General features: G+C 35.7%; 3 protein-coding genes across 3 annotated transcripts; all 3 read left to right on the top strand.

The window, feature by feature from the left end:
• The first annotated feature begins 1,987 nt into the window (after positions 1-1,987).
• LOC148313421 (uncharacterized) lies at positions 1,988-3,011 on the top strand. Its single transcript, XM_088263356.1, has one exon. The coding sequence runs from the start codon at positions 2,048-2,050 to the stop codon at positions 2,861-2,863; it is 816 nt and encodes a 271-aa protein (XP_088119482.1). The 5' UTR covers positions 1,988-2,047; the 3' UTR covers positions 2,864-3,011.
• A 3,730-nt stretch (positions 3,012-6,741) lies between these two features.
• Positions 6,742-12,539, top strand: LOC148313420 (uncharacterized). The gene is made up of 2 exons (XM_088263204.1): positions 6,742-7,605; positions 11,613-12,539. Exons 1-2 carry the CDS (start codon positions 6,793-6,795, stop codon positions 12,537-12,539), a joined length of 1,740 nt encoding a protein of 579 aa, XP_088119330.1. The 5' UTR covers positions 6,742-6,792.
• A 7,624-nt stretch (positions 12,540-20,163) lies between these two features.
• LOC148313419 (uncharacterized) lies at positions 20,164-21,570 on the top strand. Its single transcript, XM_088263343.1, has one exon. It carries the CDS (start codon positions 20,265-20,267, stop codon positions 21,312-21,314), a length of 1,050 nt encoding a protein of 349 aa, XP_088119469.1. The 5' UTR covers positions 20,164-20,264; the 3' UTR covers positions 21,315-21,570.
• The last annotated feature ends 240 nt before the right edge of the window (positions 21,571-21,810 follow it).

Genomic DNA, 21,810 nt, shown 5'->3' with positions numbered 1-21,810 from the left:
GAAAATAACATTATATTTTACAAGTGAAATTGATACATGGAACATATTATTATTATTATTTAAATATTTTACCGATATACTCATGGATAATTAAAGGCGTAAAATATTTTACTGTGAGTATTATGTCAACGAAGGGTTAAGAAAAAAACCCTCAGCAATCAAAAAATATTTTTAATTTTACGAAATATTGTAGAATATATGACAGTTAAAAATAATCCGTGAAAGTTAACAACCAATTTTAAGCCATCTTTAAAAAAATAATATAATCGAGTATGAATTTCGACAATATTCAGCATTACCATTTTCGCAAAACGGATTCCTTCATAATAATTTTGTATTTACGTTTTTATAAATATTTATTTATTTTTTGAACATCGCTAAAATTTTCGAATTTCTTTCTCTTTTTTAATATAATATCCTCATAATTTTCATGGTTAATTTCTATCAATTTGACTTCTTTATGGGTTTAAAACAAAACATAGTTTGCGTACGAAAGATAATTTAAATACATATAAGTATCTCCATCTCCTGTTGGAACTTAATTTCCCATTTCAAGTTTATCCCTCTTTCGAATGTATTTCACAAACAGGTTTCCGTTTCCTGGGTGTACAAGATTTCTATTTAACATCGAATTAATTTTCTTTGCAAAATGAATATTACAACACACGTCACTGGAAGAGATAGCCGATATGGTGGCACCTACAAGTTTAACAATCAAACCTCTCGCCTACATTAGTAGGTTGGTACATGATTTTATATTTGTTGTATGTGGAAGGAAACTGGTTTGACACTTATTAAAATAATGTACCTACTACAGTACAATAGCTGTTTTATTTATCATTCGGTTACAGTATTTTTTGCTCACTTAAGAGAACTTGGTCCGGTTTTATAATTATATTTTACTAAGGTAATTTATTTATGTAGGTACATAGTGATAAAGATGATCATATTCTAAAATCAATAATGACATAGAAATAAAAAGATTGTTTCAATTTGCACTGATTAAAAACCCTTTTTTATATAACGCTCAGAAGAACCCTTTATTTTTATTTTCTATCTATATATTTAGTACTGACAAAATAATTATACGGAGGTTTGTACACGGTATTTAAAAAAAATGTTAATATTAAAATTAACATAATCCATATCACCAGAAAATGTTGTATATCAAATAAATGCTTATAAATTAATATTATGATCTCGAATTAAGAAGAATAAATAATACACATATATTAAAAAAAAAATCATATATTTTTTTTATTTCTTTTACATAAAGTTAAAGGGGTTTACTCATTTCATAAACTGTAACAAAAAAATATTTGTGACTCCGTACAGATGGTGCACAGAGCATTACATCGCATCGATGTAGTGTTAACATATTTGTTAACTTTCTGATTAATATCATTGATCAATCCGGCGTGCCAGATCCATAAATACAGGAGTAGAATATATTTCATTCATGGTATACAGATTTGAGCGGAGGAAGTCAAGCTGAAAGATGTGCTGTTAAAGGAAAACGAAACATAACAGGAGGCTTGTAGCAATGGCTAAAGTTACATCGTATTCATACAAGCTTGTGTTGATCATACATTACATGTTATATTTTATCTAAAAAATCTCGTACAACTTTCCAGTGACTAATTTTACGAGTTTTTTGAGATAAAATATAACATACTCAGTTCAATAAATAAAAGTGAATATTTAAAAATATTCAAATGCTACATTTGTATTTTCATTGCGAGCGAAGATCACAAAGTACTAAGTAAAACGACTGGAAAACAGCAAACAACGTTTTGGAGTATAAGATTTATAAGCAAAGAAGGAAGTAAATATATCGAGATATCTATTTCATAACAGAAATACATTTAGGCTGGGGCTCCTTGATAAAAATAAAGTTCAAGTGACGTCTAATTTATCGTTTCGAGCTTGACAACCTGCACTAGCCGGCTAGTATAAATACACCGCTTTGCACAATGCAAGTATCAGTCAACCGAATTCGGTAATATAGTGAACTCGTGTCCAAGTCGATAAATCAACACAGACCACAATGTTCAAACTGGTGGTGTTGTCCGCTTTCCTGGCCCTGGCTGCTGCCAAGCCTTCCGTAACTTACTCTTCTCTCCTGGCTCCTGCCGTGTATGGCGCCCCCTCGGCCGTGTCTCACCAGTCCCGCGTAGATGTGCACTCGTCTCCTGCCATCGCCTACTCCGCTCCCGTGCTGTCCGCCTACTCTGCCCCAGCAGTGTCCGCCTATTCAGTTCCTGCCGTATCTGCTTACTCTGCCCCCTTGGTGTCAGCTTACTCTACCCCTGTGGTCTCATCCTACTCTGCCCCAGTGCTGTCTGCGTACTCTGCTCCCCTGGTATCTCAATACCACGCCGGAGAGCTGGCTCTCGCTCGTGGCTCCCCCGCTGACGTGATCAAGGCTACCGGAGTTCCCCTGGAGACTGTCGATGTTGTCAACGCTAGAAACGCCCACTACACCGCCAAGGCTTTGAACGCTCATGGAATCCACAAGAGGTCCATCGCTGCCTACTCCTCCGTGCTTGCTCCATCCGCCGTATCTCACCAGTCCCGCGTCGATGTTCACTCATCTCCTGTTGTGTCTACTTATTCCGCTCCAGTAGTGTCCGCTTACTCCACCCCCGTGGTTTCTGCCTACTCTGCCCCCGTGGTTTCTGCCTACTCTGCCCCCTTGGTGTCTGCCTACTCTGCCCCTGCTGTGTCTGCCTACTCCACCCCAGTACTGTCCGCCTATTCCTCCCCGGTGGTGTCCGCTTATGCCGCCCCCTCGGTGTCCGCCTACTCGACTTCCGTCGTGTCCGGACACGCCGCTCCTGCTTACAATGTCCACGCTTGGTAAATCGAGCACATTCACCCTGTCATTGGCTCCAGACACAAGACTCCATTTTGCGGAATATATCGACTTTTCAAAGATTTCAAGTTTTGGCTGATCAATGTTATGAGTTTTTGAATATATATCCCAGGCTCATAAGAATAAAATAATTTATCTAAAATAATCTTTTATTAAGTACGCATTCCCTGATATAACATTATATGTACTCGTATACTTGCAATATTAATTCACCTATCTTTATCGTAATATTTTTACGATGAAATTTTAAAAGGATTATCTCACAATACTTTAAATAGCTAAAAGACGGAATCCGACGAATCCTACGATTGACAAAAGCTAAATAATTTAATCTACGTAAATATACGTATATAAAAGGTGTTTTTTTAATATTTACTTTGATACGCGCCTAATTTTAGTGAGTAAATTTATATGTATACTATAAATGACAAAAAATCAAATTGAGAAACAAAATTGGTTTATTTTAATAATAAAAAAAATCCGTATAACTACAAAAATTATATGTTTATATGAAAGAGACAGTTTAAATGGTAGGTGTTCAAATGGATACCTGGTCCATTATTCATTTAAAAATAAAAATGTTTCTTTAAGATAATGAGGTTTGTTATTAAAATTTGACATTATTACCTTCTACTCTCTACAGTATTTTTTTTCTTCAGAAATTCATATGGTTCTTACATATGTTAGAACATTTCATAAATGATCGACTAGAGATGGAATGAGAGATGATCATAAATCCATTAATATTTTTTTTATTAAAAGTTAAAAATAATATTTCTTCATTAAAACATTTACATTTTATTTGGTGTCGGACGTTTAAAAGGTCGTTTTGCCACTGAGTTCTAGGCACTAGCTTACAAGAGAGAGAGAGAGAATAATATGCTCGTATTGTGTCGGGTTGTGGTCCCGTGGTTAGTGTCGCGGACTCTTAAGTCAGAGTTTCTCGGTTCGAATCCCTCTACCGCAACCTGATACCTATTTCTAATAATGAGCTTCTTAGGCTCACAGAAATAGTATGAAATTGAAATATTTGTGTAAATACACAAATTCTTTAAAAACAAATTCAATCAAATCACTTCAAATCAATTCAAAAATCAAATTGCTTTCTTTTCAGTAAGTGATAGAGTGGTTGATCCCGTTAGATCTGGTGCTGACTGCACACTGAGTACCATTCGGCTGGTCATTTAACTAATTATATAATATAACGATTTATTGGAAAACTACATAAATTTCAGTGGCATGAATATTTGAGAATTTGAGTCTTTAATATAATAAAGTTAACAATTGAACTTTGATTAGCACAATAATGTTTAGACTATTATATCCCTGTCCGCCTCCGTAGTGTAATCGTCAGCACGCTCGGCTACCGTTCTGGAGGTCCCGGGTTCGATTCCCAAGGGGGGTACAATAAATATAAGTGATTTTTTCACTGTCATATTTATTCAATATTACCCTGGACTGGTACCTGAAGCGCAGGGCTGATCACCTTTCCTTCATGTGTAAACGATCAAGATAACACTGCGTTTATATGACGCAGTGCCCTATGCACCATTGGGGTGCGGATAAGGGTTTTATTATTATATTATTATTATACCTCAAAATCAGAAACTTAAAGAAATTTATGATAGTTATTATTAAGCTTTATAAAATAAGACAACTTTGTTTTGACCACTTTTTATTGGTACACTTTTTCCAACCGGTTTTGACAAGACCCTTGTCATCATCAGGGTCTATGTACTAATTCTTAAACATTGAAATACTCTTAGTTAGGTTATAGTTAATTACCTTTCCCTTACGATACCAAAAACTTCCACACACTCCATACACCAAATGATATGAAAATGTGATTTAAAAAACGGGAAAAAACTCCTAAATGTTGCTTTTATTGAGCATTGCGCATAATTATTATTGTTTGATATTGTTTGATAATTAAAACGTCTAATTATTTTCACCTGTTAAATTTTAAAATATACGACAGGTACGATGCGCGAAAATGTCCAATGTTAGATAATCTAAAAATATTTGTCCTATAAATTATACTTTGTTAATATTTATACTCTTTCTGAAAACCTTTAATGACACTTGGTTCGATATATTGTAAAGCCTAGCTAAATTTTAGAGTTGTACCCTTGGGATATTGAAGGGTGAATGAGGCTTTACTCATTGTTATATAGTTAATTATGGGTTTAGTATTTATAAATTTTGTAGAAATTCCAATTGTTGCAAAATGTTGAAGATTATAACTTTTAGTAATACTGATTAATTTGTTATTTCTATGTTGTTTGACAAATTTAAAATGAATAAGAATCAATACACAAAAATATTTTTCAAATTGAAATCTTACATAAACGTCATTTCTCATTAGTAGTCAGGAGAGCGACGACATGTATATTTTATGGATTATAGATATTTTAAATGTAATCTCATCAAACTGTAATAGAAAAATATCAACAAACATATTGAAATTTGATTTTGACAAAGAATAATTAAAATGAAACATGCACACTTAATCCTCAAAATATTTACATTATTTTTTTTGACATCTCATCAAAGATGAAGAAGAATATGGAAGTCTGGACATTTACGGGGCTGACGACCGTCAAAGGCTGGTTTAAATGATCACTTTACACACGTGTAACATTCACCAATTCTACCCATTATTGACAACCACATTACTCAAATTCACAATAGATGTCTCTAGTGAAGTTCTAGTGATTCAAGAACAAGGTTTCTAAATTGGTTCATATATATAGAACTTCCAAGAATTTGAGTAATGTGGTTGTCAATAATGGGTAGAATTGGTGAATGTTACACGTGTGTAAAGTGATCACTTAAACCAGCCTATGACGGTCGTCAGCCCCGTAAATGCCCAGACTTCCATATTCTTTTTCATCTTTGATGAGATGTCAAAAAAATAATATGAAAATAACTCCTGTAATTGGAGATAATCCAGATTTTGTGAACAAGTATTTGGACACACTTAAAATGTTGTAAATGTTAACATAATTGAGATTAACAGAATCCAAAAAAAATATATATTCTTCATGTAGGTAGTCTGCAATGAGCTGTCAGCCTCATATTAAATTTAAATAAATAATAATTTTGTGTAATTTGTGAAGTACAATTTTTGTTAAATTTTATTCAAACTGAAAAATAGAATTCAAGAGGGAAAGAAAATCGTTAATTTGCTTTTGGCAGAAATGCGGTTAAAATTTTTCATAAATATCATCTCCCTCTCTTAGTTTTAAACTACTGATGGAAGAGCATTCCATGCCATCGGTTCGGCACTGTGAAGGCACAATTTTAGTGCTCTAGTTGCGACTAGTTAAAAATTATTTTACCTGTATGGGACGTTTTAGTTGACCAGATTTTTAATATGCACTTGAATTTTCCCATTCCCATTTAGTTTTAACCTTTTAAAGCAGTTAGTAGAATACTATTGCATATAATCTAAAATATATTCAATGTATAAGTATATAAGCCTTATTATTGGTATTCGTAAAATATTATTTTAAAATCGCTGTTCTTAAAATTAGCCATTATTTGAAGATTCGACATTTTTCATAGGGCGTGTCGTGTGTCTTTATATGTATATATTTAAACAATCACATTAAACCTGTACTCATAAAAATAAAATAAAAACATTATGTAAATACGAGTAATAAAGATACCTCTGCATATACAGAAAAAAACATGTTTACACTTCCTAATAAATAGATTTCAGGGAGTGAGTACATAACTAAACCAGATTACCGTAAAGATCAAGTATACTGCCGTATGATTTATTGGTTCGTGCCGGACTACCTGTACTCGCGGATCAGTATAAATACACTGGTCAATACTATGCAAGTATCAGTCAACCGAATTCGGTTATATAGTGAACTCGTGTCCAAGTCGATAAATCAACACAGACCACAATGTTCAAGCTGGTGGTGTTGTCCGCTCTCCTGGCCCTGGCTGCTGCCAAGCCTTCTTTGTCTTACTCTTCTCTGCTGGCTCCCGCAGTGTACGGCATCCCTTCAGCCGTGTCTCACCAGTCCCGTGTAGATGTGCACTCTTCTCCTGCCATCGCCTACTCCGCTCCCGTGCTGTCCGCCTACTCTGCCCCAGCAGTGTCCGCCTACTCCGTTCCTGCCATATCTGCTTACTCTGCCCCCTTGGTATCAGCCTACTCTACCCCTGTGGTCTCATCTTACTCGGCTCCAGTACTGTCTGCCTACTCTGCTCCCCTGGTATCTCAATACCACGCCGGAGAGCTGGCTCTCGCTCGTGGCTCCCCCGCTAACGTAATTAAGGCCACGGGAGTACCTCTCGAGACTGTCGATGTTGTCAACGCCAGGAACGCCCACTACACTGCCAAGACCCTGAACGCTCATGGAATCCACAAGAGGTCCATCGGTGCCTACTCCGCTATACTGCACTCTTCTCCCATCGTGTCTGCCTACTCAGCCCCATTAGTATCAGCGTACCCTTCCCCGGTGCTGTCTGCTTATGCTGCTCCCGCGTTGTCTGCTTACTCTACCCCATTGGTCTCATCCTACTCTGCTCCAGTGCTGTCTGCGTATTCTGCTCCCCTGGTATCTCAATACCACGCTGGAGAACTGGCCCTCGCTCGTGGCTCTCCCGCTGACGTGATCAAGGCTACCGGAGTTCCTCTTGAGACTGTTGATGTAGTCAACGCCAGAAACGCCCACTACACCGCCAAGGCCCTGAACGCTCATGGAATCTATTAGAATTCTTCTTTAATCTGTTTTGCCGGACTTACATCTTTATCCGTATATAACCAGTTCCATATTTCTGCCCATCTTTTCATGCTGTGATTACTCTATCCCAGTTACATCTGTCAACTTCACCCTATAGGTGTCTGGAAAAACTACCCTTCTTAAATCGCTGTCACTAGTATCTAGTCATCATTTTTTTTATCTTCAAAATTCTGGAATATGGGACAAAACGACAAACATGACGTCAAGTTTTGACTGACCGAAAAAGAGTTTTTGTTCTCCTGTTAAGTTGCAACATAGGCTCACAAAAAATAAATACAATTGTAATGGATTCTTTGTTTTATTTTATTATATCCATATTATATTTTCCACTTTAATACTTTTCTGATGTATGTACAGTAATTCATAAATTATTAATTAATATTAACTAATTACTTATTTTTGATTAAATGCAAACAATTGCTCGAATTAATTACTTTTAGATAAAAAATATATTTCCCACTTAATGACAGAGTCTTGAGCAAAAGTAATGTTAAAATGAAGTGAGCATAAGTTTTTTTTTGTAAATAAATATATATAATATATTTCCGAATACAAAAATGATATTGATTTCAAATAGTTACAATAATAATTTTAAAACATATATCCGTAAGACTTTAAAACAGTGATATTATTACTGCTTGAAGATCTCAAAAAATAACTACTTAAATTTATTCCGGAGAGTATATTTTATATGAATCATTCAATAATTACACTTATTTAAATAAAAAAATTATATGATAATGCGTGTACACGTACTAATTCATTAAAAAAACCGTTATTTCCTATTCGATTGAAGTCACTTAAATTTTTAATGGTCCAAGAAAAAAAATAACTTAATTTTATAATCTATTCATTATCTTCTTCCCTTCGATAAAGGAGTATTCCTACTCCACAATCCACGTATAAAAATTACAGACTTTATTTCTAATGTGGATTGATTTTACTCATATTGCTAAACTCATACACAGGTCAATCTCCCCAATTATAATCCACGGTATCCCTGTCATGTGAGCTTTCAAGCTTTTTTATTATTTTTTTTCAAGCATTATTGTTGAAGAAAGTGAGTAATTTTTTAGCTCCTTGAAGGTTAGCAAAGAATAAGAGAAAACAAGTTTATTTGTGTTTTTCTTAAAATGTTATTTATTTTGACTTTTATATTTTCTCCATACATTGAGAAAACAGTGAAAGTACTACTAGGTTTTACAACATTTTGAGTGTGTCCAAATATTGATTCAAGAACAATGTTTCGAAATTGATTTATATATATATATAGAACATCCAAGAATTTGAGTAGTGTGGTTGTTAATAATAGGTAGAATTGGTGAATGTTACACGTGTGTAATATAACCACTTATAAAAGCCTGTCGTCAGACGGTCGTCAACCCGTAAATGTCCAGACTTCCATATTCTTCTTCATCTTTGATGAGATGTCTTAAAATAAAATGGGTACTGGGTTTCATTTATGACATAGACTAGAGAAGTGGGTTTTATAAAATATCTTAAATATTCTTAGACGGAACTCGAAAAATTGGAACAATGTTTATTTGTATAGATTGGGAGTACTACAGGCCTAGATAATATGACAATCGTGTCACAATTTGTATAGAATCCCTGCAGATTCATCCTAGTATATCCCAAATATACACACAGTGTTGAATTAAACAAGACAATGAAATATTTTGGGATCATTTTACTTCATTACCAGTCATATACCTTCGGATGTAGCGAAACAGAAAAAAAAGATAGGAAAGTCATGTGACTTGATGTCAATGAGAATACCACCAAAAAAAATCATTGGATGCATCTGATATCAGATTCTTATCAAATCACGTAGGCAGTTAAAACAGGAATAAAGTAACCTAAATGTAAGCCAGAATGAGTTGAAACTACGTGGTTAATCGGGTGAAATGGATGTCTTATGGGGTGTGTAAAGGGTTCAAATGTGATCCTATGACCGAAATACACAATTAATAAACTAAGTTATACAACTATTAAGGTATATCATCCCTGCAACAATCTCACCAAGCTTACTCCTAACCCATAGTATCTGTCTATTCATCTACAGGTCTCGGTTTTCAGATGCCCTATAATGTGATCAAGGCCACAGTGGACGATGCTAGATACTCTAGGCAACTAAAAACTGCTGCAATGCGAATGCTTAGATGATTATCTTGAGTTTCCCTTAGAGATAAAATAAAGATCTCATACATTCGTGGAAGCCTGGATGTAACTGACATCAATAGTAAGGTAGAGGAAAGGCAATCGAGATTGGTATGGGGACGTAGGACGCGTCTTATGTATCCGGACGCGTCCCGACGTAGAGAACTTGAACATATTGTAAACCAGGCGATTGCCATGGATCTTTCTCGAAAGACATCTAGAGGAAGACCAAAAAATACATGGATGCTACAGAAAGATAACATGATTCGAAAGCTTGGCCTAGGTGACATTGTATATGATAGAAGGACCTACAACTTGAGGACGGGGAGAGCTGACCTCAAAAGTCTACAAATATAATACATATGAGGATGCTTGTGTGTTTTTTCAACTCCAGAGAAATATTAAATCGATAACTTCATGTGGCTCGTTTAATCACTTAATCTCTTTATTCGCAGGTTCAGTATATTGGAAATGAATTTTGCGACCTTGCTCACATTTATATACGAGAGTTATCCGCCATTGAATTAGAAAACTGTCTCTAGAATGATGCAATAAATATATAAACTTGCAAAAATGTACACCTTTGTTTATGTAGGCGTAGAGAATATGACTTAATTCTGTCGGAAGTTGCAAATATTTTTTTCTTTTTAATATATTAAATCCAGATTTAAACCGCTAAAAAAAATGTACCTACCTACTGCCCAGTTATTTGTAAATTTCATGTTCGCGGTTCCGGTTATTCACGATCGTAAAATAAGTGAATCTTAGATCGTGTTGATTCATTCATTCAAACCCTTATCCGCACCCCAATGGTGCATAGGGCACTGCACCATATAAACGCAGTGTTATCTTGATCATTAACACATGAAGGAAAGGTGATCAGTCCTCCGCTTCAGGTACCAGTCCAGGGTAATATTATACCTTACGTATATTATGTCTAAAGTAACCTTCTAAATAAACGTACGCACTAGAATAACAATATTTGTTAAGATGAAAATTTGACAATGCGAAACAGCTATCAGAAAAATAAACAAATTGGGTAAAATCAAAAATTTGATTCGATTAATATCATTTATAAATTATAATGGAAGCCTGCAAAGTAAATATTTGACGACATACGTTTTAAAGAAATTTACATTTACATTTTCTTTTTCCTAAGTAACAAGAACAATTTTATTCTGATGTAGCTAGAATAAGTCAATTATAAAATTCATACCTTTTCCCCTTATACTTCTAAAAGCAAAAATTCCACTATAATGTTTATCTGTATTAAAATTTAATACACAGTCATGGCCAATTAACAATTAATTTTAATTCAATTTTGCAACTGGCAGGAATCGCACTTACGACGCCAGTTACATAGTCGAGTTTTCTTACCTATTATGTATGCCATGGTGTGGCGCCAATCATTAAAAAGATATATTTTTATCCATATGATTTATAATGAACAAAAGAAACATTATGCCTGTTTCGTTAATATTGCATCATATAGTTTAAAAACCACTTTTTCGCAAATTTTTATTGAATTAAAGATATTAAAAATTTTGTTTAAATTTGCGAATAATTATTAATTTAGGTAATCATTAATTTTGTTGATTTTACTCCGTTTTTTATATATTTTTTAGTATGAAAGTCTAATTAATAAAGTTTCAAATATGATTTAATTAATTTCATTGCATTAATTTAAATATCAAATCGTGATTGCCAACAAGTATAAATACTCTGTAGCTTGAAGAACTAGTATCAGTTAGCCGAATTCGGTAATCTTGTGAACTTGCATCTAAGTTAGTAATTCAGCACCGACAATGTTTAAGCTGGTAGTGATGTGCACTCTCCTGGCGCTGGCTGCTGCCAAGCCTTCCGTGGTCTACTCGTCTCTGCTGGCTCCCACAGTGTATGGCGCCCCCTCTGCTGTATCTCACCAGTCTCGTGTAGATGTCATCTCGTCACCTGCTCTAGGACTTTCCGCCCCCATTCTGTCTGCTCCTGTAATTTCTTCACCAGTGCTCTCTGCTTACTCTACCCCTATTTTGGGTGCTGCCAATGCTCAATTGGCACTCGCTCCTCAGTCACCCGCCAGTGTGATCAAAGCTACTGGAGTACCCCTGGAAACTATTGATGTCATCAACGCCAGAAATGCCCACTACACCGCCAAAGCACTGAACGCTCACGGGATCTATAAAAGATCAATTGGTGCTTTATCTACCCCATTAGTGTCTGCCTACTCCACACCACTTATTTCTGGTTATTCTTCTTCGGTGATTTCTGGTCCAGTACTATCCAGCCCGTTGATTTCCGCTCCAGTGATTTCTTCTTATTCATCACCCATTGTGTCAGCGTACTCGACTCCTCTTTTATCTGGCCTCACTGGACAGCTGGCACTCGCCCCTCAGTCTCCTGCTAATGTAATCAAAGCTACGGGAGTTCCTCTGGACACCATCGAAGTGGTTAATGCTAGAAACGCTCTCTACACCGCTAAAGTCCTGAACGCCCACGGGATTCGCAAGAGGTCCATCGGTGCTATTTCGACCCCACTGCTGTCTGCTTACTCCAGTCCTCTGGTTTCTGCCTATCCCTCTCCTCTCGTTTCTACCTTATCTGCTCCTGTAGTATCGCCTTACTCAAGATCATTAGTGTCCGCTTATTCTTCTCCCTTGATCAGGTCTCCTCTTGTACCAGGATACTCAACGTCTCTTTTATCGGGAATTGCCCCCCCCGGTCTTCAAATTCGCTCTTGGTAATTAAAAATCCCACCGGTACTATTATTACCAATTTATTATTCTTGGAATGCTGAAACCATTATGATTATATAAAATTTAAAAAATAATAATTTGTACGTAATTCAATAAAAAGTAGGATAAATAAGACCGTTTGAATAGCAATACTGTATGTAGTTAAAACTCTGAATTCAGGAAAATTTGACTGATATCATTTCACTGATTGGATGTTTTTCAATATGATACAAGTATTATTGGTGTGATAATATGTATGCTTTGTTATATGCATGTAGTCTCAAATAATAATAAAAATAATTAAGTGAAAAGCAAAGTATCGTTTTTTATATTCCAATTATTATTCCAGATGAAAACCCTACTAAAATATTATTAATGCCATTATTTAACACAAAGACAAAAAAATATGAAGAATTTTGTGCTGAATTTCTCAAAAATATGTAATCATCCATAAATTAGAGAAGAGTTAATGGTTTTCGAATAAACACTCTGAATGTTATAAAAATTGTATAAAATACATTGATTAACGTTAAATTCATATTTTTTTTATAATTTCAATAATAATTCATACAATAAGTAAAATACACATATACTGAAAGGAACAATGCTGACTGCTAGATTTGTACATCCTTTCTTCAGGATAAAGTTGTGTCAATGAAAAATAAGTGTGCTGAAAAAACAATTGTAAAAAACTAAAAACTGGATATTTTAATACCAAATTTGACATATGATTCAAAGTGATTATTTTTTACTTGACGTTGTTCATAGTGCAGTATGTCCTATGGTTTTACTGGTATTACTAATTTGCATTTAGGTACATTAAGCATTTGTATAAGAGTTGATGATATTTACCTCTACCGTGTGGTCTCCTCTACTGGTCTCGACTTTAGTCAAGCCGTATACAGGTTTGGTCACCTCGACAGTATTCACTTCTCCAACAGATACAACAGTATTCTGCCTATTCAGCATCTCCATCAGCATACCCTACTTTATTTCATGAAAATAAATTAAAAGTAAACAGCAGTAAATAAATAAAAGTAAATAACGTCTAAAGTAACGAAAAGTAAAATATTTACACTGTAGGTTTATTTTTATTTTGATGGATCTAATAATGTGATTTTAATAAAAAAATAATAATTATCCATAATATAACTGACTCATAAATATAATGCAAAAATTTACTTACTGAGTAAAAATTGGAGTGCACCTTTGATCTTTTTACCTTTTCACTGTAATTTACAAATTCCAAAATCTAAACTGCTTATAATCAGATGAAGTGCGAGTGGAAAAATATTGATGTTGCTGATACATTTAAGGTGGACTTTTAAAAAATTATTTTATATTTTATTGCCATCCGTATTCCAAGTACTAAATAATTCTTATGTATAATTCTTCCTATGATGAATTATAAAAATTCCCATTCCAACTTATATAAACATATGGGAGTTTTTTCTCGTTTACTTACATTTATTTTGCCTCTATTTCCTTTCCAATAAAGTAGCAACGTCATTTAAACTGAGTACCATAATTTATAAAAAGCCAACGGGAATTTTTCTAAATTATCTTAGGAAGAATTACACATAAGAATTATTAAGTACCTGGACCGCGGATGATAATGAAATATTAAATAATTTCACCTTAAACGTATCGGTAAAATATCAATATTTTTCTACTCGCTCTACATCATCCGTATCTTATTAAATATATCAAACGCCTGTCTCAAATTTGCAGTGCAGAACTAATCAACTTGCAAATATGTTTATCTATATTTCAAGAGTGGTTATTAAATTATCAATGCAATCTAAATAAATAAATGTTATTCATCAATCATCAATAAACTAAAATAAACTTATTTCTGATCGATACAAATCTTAGACAAGGAAATACAAATGTGTTCCCAGGACTCAATGATCTAACGATTGCCATAATCATAGGCGTAACTCGTTATTCACCGGCCAACGACCGATTTGATTTTATGCTGTATACTGATAATGTAGTGCTTCTCGTTGATAGTAAAAATATCCATAAGTGATAATGACCAAGTAATTTGTTGATTGATGTAAACAAAACCAAAGATACGGTTTAAAATCAGATATATGTAGGCAATGGTAAATTATAATTTTATAATAAACCCTTATCCGCACCTAATGGTACATAGGGCACTGCATCAAATTGATGCGGTGTTGTCTTGATCATTACTTACATGAAGGCAAGGTGATTACTCTTGCGCTTCAGGAACCAGTCCAGGGTAATATTAAATAAATATTTCAGTGTAAATCACTAATATTTATTTTCACCTCCCCCCTGGGAATCGAACCCGGGACCTCCAGCACGGTAGCTAAACACGCTGACCATTACACCACGGAGGCGGAGGCAATAGTAAATAGTAAATGATATTTTTTAAATTAAGTATTTCGGTAGTATGTTCTCAAGGAATGAAAACGTTGATAAACATTGAGGTAGTTAATTTTTCATAACTTCATCTGTTCTTTATGGTTCACTCCAAAAATTAATGCAATATTAATTAATTGTTAATTTTACGAAGGCAAGGAAATCGGTCTTACGCTTCAGGTACAAGTCTAGACTGCACATATGCACAATAAAGAAAACAATGTACGACAGGAGTTTAAATGGTGAATTATAAGAATAATGCGAGGAGTACTTCAAATGCTTGTTAGCAGGCAGGTCAGAACTTAGATTAATTGGCGGGTGTTTATTAAGTAATGAAATGAATGTGGAATAAGCTATAATGTTTTCAAAGGCAGAGTGATGTGGTGTTTTATTTCTGGCTACCTCTGAGAGAAAACAGCTTAATAGTCAGATGGTTAATTCAGTTATTCTCAATGGAACATGATTTATAAGTTCAGGCGCCAATATGGACTAATTTTTTACTAAGGCATAACTCGCCAAACGTCTTTTTTTAGATGCTTGTCTGCAGGTAGGATAGTAAGGATAGGGAAGGTAAATGTGAAAAATACACCCAAGCCAATTATTATTATTTATTTTTTAAATTCATTTTGCAATTGGCGAGAATCGAACCCGTGCCGTCAGTTTCGCAGTCGAGCGTCTACCCAACTACGCCACGGCGCCTGTCATTGTGAATCATAATAAATTGTAAATTAAAATTTGAGTTTAGAAATACGAATATTTATTTGGACCTCTCTGAGTAACGGATTTAGGACGGTAAACGAAGCAGTAACCACTGTACTACTGAGGCGGATAAACAAAATAAGAAATACAATATTTTATACTTAGTACGTGCACGAGTATTTTTTTTGGTTTTTTTGATGCAGGAAATGCATATTAAATCGCTTTACAAACACGTTAATTAACAAAAAAATAACGTGTTGAAAGTATCACATATTTCAATAATTAACGGATAGGTTTTATAATGTCTTGTACAGGTAGTCCTTAAAAACTTTATTCAAATTTACTGCCTGATATTAGAAATAAAACAAGTTTTACCTAGTATCTTTGTGAAAGCACTGTACTAACAGAAATATGTCAACAATGAAAAAATTAAATTATATAATATGCAACTGGACAACGAACAAAATACATGTCACTTGCATATTATATCAGTTTTATAACTGTAATACGTTCACAAGGATAAGTATAAATACTGTGGATTTCAATTGCATACACCAGTCAATCGGGATACATAATTTACTAGACTTGTCTCTAAGTTATTATATTAACGCATGTCACAATGTTGAAACTGGTGGTGTTGTCCGTGATTCTAACTCTGGTTACTGCCAATCCTTTCTTGCCCTACCCTTATCCTCTATTTGCTCCCCCCGTACTCTCTGCCATCCCTGCACCAATCTTGCCAGCTTACTCCTTTCCCATGGGATCTGGCTATTCATCTCGCAGCTCTCCGATTCTCTATAATGTGATGAAGGCCACAGTGGACAGAAACACATACTCAGAATACACTCCTGAGGCCTTTGACAACCGTGAAAACCTTAGAAGGTTAGTACAAGGAATTTTAACCTTAATTATTTATGGTACATATGGAGTGGTGTGGCGTTCTATTCTCTCTGCCTACCCCTAAAAAAAATGTTTGTACATTATTATGTACGATGTACTAAAAGTATACTACAAGTATATTGTGTATTAAAAAAGAAACAAAACTCTTATCTGCACCGCAATGGTGCATAAGGCACTGCATCAAATAAACGCAGTGTTTTCGTAAACACATGAGGAAAGGTGATCAGCGCTCCGCTTCAGGTACCAGTCCAGGGTAATATTGAATAAATATTACAGTGAAAAAATCCCTTAAATTTATTAGACCCCTCCCCCAGGAATCGAACCCGGGACCTACAGAACGGTAGCAGAGCGTGCTGACCATAACACTACGGACAAAAAATATATAGAACATCGATATTATGTATACTACAAGAAAACATAATAGAATACTATGATATTATATTGTGTTTACTTGTATAAAATGTATTTCTTTCAGTCTTAGATCGTAGATCATACTAGTCAGTCAGGCAAAGCATTAAAAAATTCGTATCATATTAAAAAAAAAACTTGGAACTAAAAAAAGTGCACTTATTTATATGTGACCCTTTTTTTGCACCCAATGGTTTACTTTGATTTATAGGACAATGCATCTAATTGACGTATTATTAATTGGATGGTATTATTTGAAGGGAAGCAATTCCTGCTATTAAGGTACCAAAGGAGAAAAACACATTTATTTTGAAATCAGGACATTCAGAATGGTAGCCAAATGTGCTGTGAAGGCGGACAACGATTGAGACATACTAAAAATAATACTTCCAATATTTTTATTTTGTTTTATATTTTTTTATTTTTTATTTTTTTTATTTTTTGACATCTCATCAAAGATGAAGAAGAATATGGAAGTCTGGGCATTTACGGGGCTTACGACCGTCATAGGCTGGTTTAAGTGATCACTTTACACACGTGTAACATTCACCAATTCTACCCATTATTGACAACCACACTACTCAAATTCTTGGAAGTTCTATATATATATGAACCAATTTAGAAACCTTGTTCATGAATCACTAGAACTTCACTAGAGACATCTATTGGTGAGATGTAAAGAAGCTTTTTATTAAGCAGAAACTCTTATATTAGTATGTGAGATCCGAATCCTGGATTATAATCACACACACGAGAAACGCCAGAAAATACCATTTTCATTTTTATTATTAAGCTTATAATTTGACCAGATAATTTTTTTTACTTCCAATAGTTGCATAAGGTGCATACAATATAGGAGTATAACATTGAATACGTGTCTAAGGCCACTTACGTTTATAAACGTTAATTTTTTATGAAATAAATAAATACCATTTATTACATTTTTTTATATCCACACTATTATTATTATTGTTATCATAGGTATCCATTTTTTCGTATTTTTTGATAAATACCACTAATTCTAATATGACATGTCGCTCACTCCTTTCAAGAACGTCATTAATAAAAAATCATAAATTTTTAGTTGTGCATGTTTTCGGAATGCCCAAAAAATGTACTATATCCCAACAAAAGAGGCATATTTTTAATTTAATATTTACCCGCTACAGGGCAGAAAGTGTTGTTTTTGCATTTTGAAGAAAAGCTATTGTTTAATTATTTTTTTTAAATATACTAAATATTTTTCAAATGGAGAAAAACCTTCAGGTTTACCCTTAAAAGATCTGTTGCACAGTAAAAAGTTCAATAAGTGGCTAGTATTTTTTTTGTTAATACATTGTATTATATTTTTAAACTTTAAAAACGTTCTCCTGAAAAATCAAGTTTTTTTTATTTATGACGTTCTCGATGCGATGTGTTTTGATGCATTTCGCATCATTTAACACGGTGTTTAAAAATGATACGGATGCATCGAAATACGCGTCATTAAAGATTTTAAGAAAAAAATATATTTTTTAATTAAAAATTAAACTAAAAAGGTCTAATTTATATATCTTACTATATTTCTTTTCTAGGACTGCAGAATCTGTCTACTCCCGTCCGCTACTGACTGTCTATAATACGCCGGCAATAAACGAATTCATAAAAGGTCAATCGATAACTGAAGACCAGTAGTCTCGGTGTACTCTGGTTCCTTGGAATCTGTAAACTCCAGCTTGACCGTGACGTTTCCTTACCCTGCTCCCCCGCTGTTATCCTGTTACACGATTTTGATCTTATTCACCTGCTAACCCGTTCACGCCTCGCAATTAAAACAAATTCAACTCCAAAACTTCTTCTAATCCTTATCCGCACCCAATGGTGCATAAGGGACTGCATAGTATTGATGCAATGTTATCTTTGACGTTACTTACATGAAGGCGAGGTGATCACTCCTAATTTGATCAAAATGGAAAATTATACACATTTTCTATGATTATAAATTATACTCGTGCAGTATTATGCATATTATACTTGTTGACATCTCAACATATCTATATGAAGAAAAATACGGAAATCTGGGCATTTACGGGACTAAAGACCTGTCATAGGCAGGTTTACATGAAAACTTATGTATCACTCGTGTAAAATTCTCCATTCTACCGATGATTGACAATCACACTTCTCAAGTTATATTTATGATTTAATTTAAAATATTTTGCTACTTCTTTGGTGACATCTAAAATTGAAATTGATAAGTCTTTTAGTAGCAGAAACTCTCTCGGAATGTATGCAAGATTTACGAAAAGAAAATATTATCATTTTAATTTTCGTCAAACTTATATTGTCACCAGTTTTATTATTTTATTTTTTCGTCCACAATATTTTGAATGTGTAGAAATTCTTGTGCTTAGGAATTTTTTATTTAAGTACTAGTGAACTATAAATGATTAAGTTAATTCGAACCCTTATCCGCACCCCAATGGTGCATAGGGCACTGCATTATATAAACACAGTGTTATCTTGATCGTTAACGCACGAAGGAAAGGTGATCAGCCCTCTGCTTCAGGTATGTACCAGTCCAGGGTAATATTAAATAAATATTAGAGTGAACAAAAATTACTTATATTTATTTGACTCCCCTGGGAATCAAACCCGGGACCTCCAGAACGGTGGCCGAGCGTGCTGACCATTACACTACGGAGGCGGACGAATTTAGTTAAAAATTGTGTTTTAGACCCAAATATATCGGGACCAGGATAATTAATGTCTATTATTCATATATGATGTTAAAGTTGATAAATATAGACGTTGTATTATTGTAATAATAAACTTCCGTGATGGCAGCCTCGATTGTATCACTCCACTAGATCATAATCAAGAGAAAATTAAATACTCCGGTACTATTAATTATCCGCACGAAACAGAATAAACGAGAGACTTCCTTAATAAAGATTGCTTTCGCGAATGATCCGCTAAAAGAGGTGGAATACATTACGCCGACTTTGAAAATTGTATTAATTTCTGTAAAGAATAATTTTGGCAGAGTTCGGCAAGCGCTGTCAAGGGCGCCCGGAGAAGGGGCCATGACACGCGCTCCGTCCCTTTCCTTCTCACCGGAACGGTCAACCCGCGACAAGGCCGGCGACTTTTAATTTAAAAAAAGTATCCACCTAAACTAGAGCTAAACGTGGATATCGTAAAGATCAATGACGTATGATTTACCGGCTCGGGTTTGTCCACTGGAAGTTAAACGATTCGTATAAATAGCGCGCGATGCGTGTTTTCAGTATCAGTCAACCGAATTCGGTTATCTAGTGAACTCGTGTCCAAGTCGATAAATCAACACAGACCACAATGTTCAAGCTGGTGGTGTTGTCCGCTCTCCTGGCCCTGGCTGCTGCCAAGCCCTCCCTCTCCTACTCCACCCTGGTGGCTCCTGCCGTGTACGCCGCCCCCTCAGCCGTGTCCCACCAATCCCGTGTGGATGTGCACTCATCCCCCGTGGTGGCCTACTCCGCTCCGTTGGTGAAGACCGTCGAGGTTGCCGCTGCCCCCGCCGTGTACGCCGCTCCCGAAGTGTACGCCGCTCCTCAAGTGTACGCCGCCCCCGCCGTGTACGCCGCCCCCACCGCCGTGTCTCACCAGTCCCGTGTGGATGTCCACTCATCTCCCGCCATCGCCTACTCCGCCCCCGTGGTGTCCGCTTACTCCGCTCCCGCTGTGTCTGCCTACTCTACCCCGGTAGTGTCCGCTTACTCCGCTCCCGCCGTGTCTGCCTACTCCACCCCGGTAGTGTCAGCCTACTCAGCCCCTGCCCTGTCTCACTACTCCGCCCCGGTGCTGTCCGCCTACTCCGCTCCCCTGGTAACTGAATACCATGCCGGAGAGCTGGCCCTCGCTCGCGGCTCCCCCGCTAACGTGATCAAGGCTACCGGAGTTCCCCTCGAGACCGTCGATGTTGTCAACGCCAGAAACGCCCACTACACCGCCAAGGCCCTGAACGCTCACGGAATCCACAAGAGGTCCATCGCCGCCTACTCCGCCGTTGTTGCTCCTACTGCCGTGTCTCACCAGTCCCGCGTTGACGTGCACTCTTCCCCCGTCGTGGCTACCTACTCCGCCCCGGTGGTGTCCGCTTACTCCGCTCCCCTGGTCAAGTCTTACTCCACCCCCATCGTCTCTGCCTACTCCAGCCCCCTGGTGTCCGCCTACTCCAGCCCCCTGGTGTCTGCCTACTCCAGCCCCCTGGTCTCTGCCTACTCCAGCCCCCTGGTGTCCGCCTACTCCACCCCGGTGGTGTCCGCGTACTCCGCTCCCCTGCTGAAGTCCAACGTTGTGTCCGCTTACTCAACATCCGTTGTGTCTGGACACGCCGCCCCCGCCTACAGCGTCCACCCTTGGTAATTCGGGAAAGATTGTTCCTAGACATGGATAATGAAATTGATATTTATTTTAATTGATACCTCATTATAAGTTTAAAACCGAAAAGAAATTTGAAAAACCAAAACGAAAGCGAGCCATTGGAACCAGGAAAGTACGACTGACACGATTTCAAGTTTTGAACGACTGAAATTATTTGGAATTGAGTTTTTGTGTACTTACTCTAATGTAAGTATTACATAGGCTCCACAAAATTGATAAACTTAAATAAAAAAATATAAAAATATGCAACTCTTTTATTGATTACAAACCCAACCCCACAAAATACTTTATACCATATTTCCAATAATATGTGTTTTAAAAACTAAAATAATACAATAGAATAAGCTGCAACACATGAGATTTTAATTCAACACCAGAAGTTTTATTGTCATTACTTACTATTCAGAGCATTTCGCAAAATAACATCACACACTAAATATATACACGAATATTTCATTTCATTAGTAAGTAAAACACG

Source organism: Brachycentrus maculatus, unplaced genomic scaffold (assembly GCF_059751285.1).
Source record: "Brachycentrus maculatus isolate JH-2025_06_01 unplaced genomic scaffold, ASM5975128v1 h1tg000012l, whole genome shotgun sequence".
Classification (NCBI taxonomy): Eukaryota; Metazoa; Arthropoda; class Insecta; order Trichoptera; family Brachycentridae; genus Brachycentrus; species Brachycentrus maculatus.
This window is presented reverse-complemented; position numbering and strand designations above follow the sequence as displayed.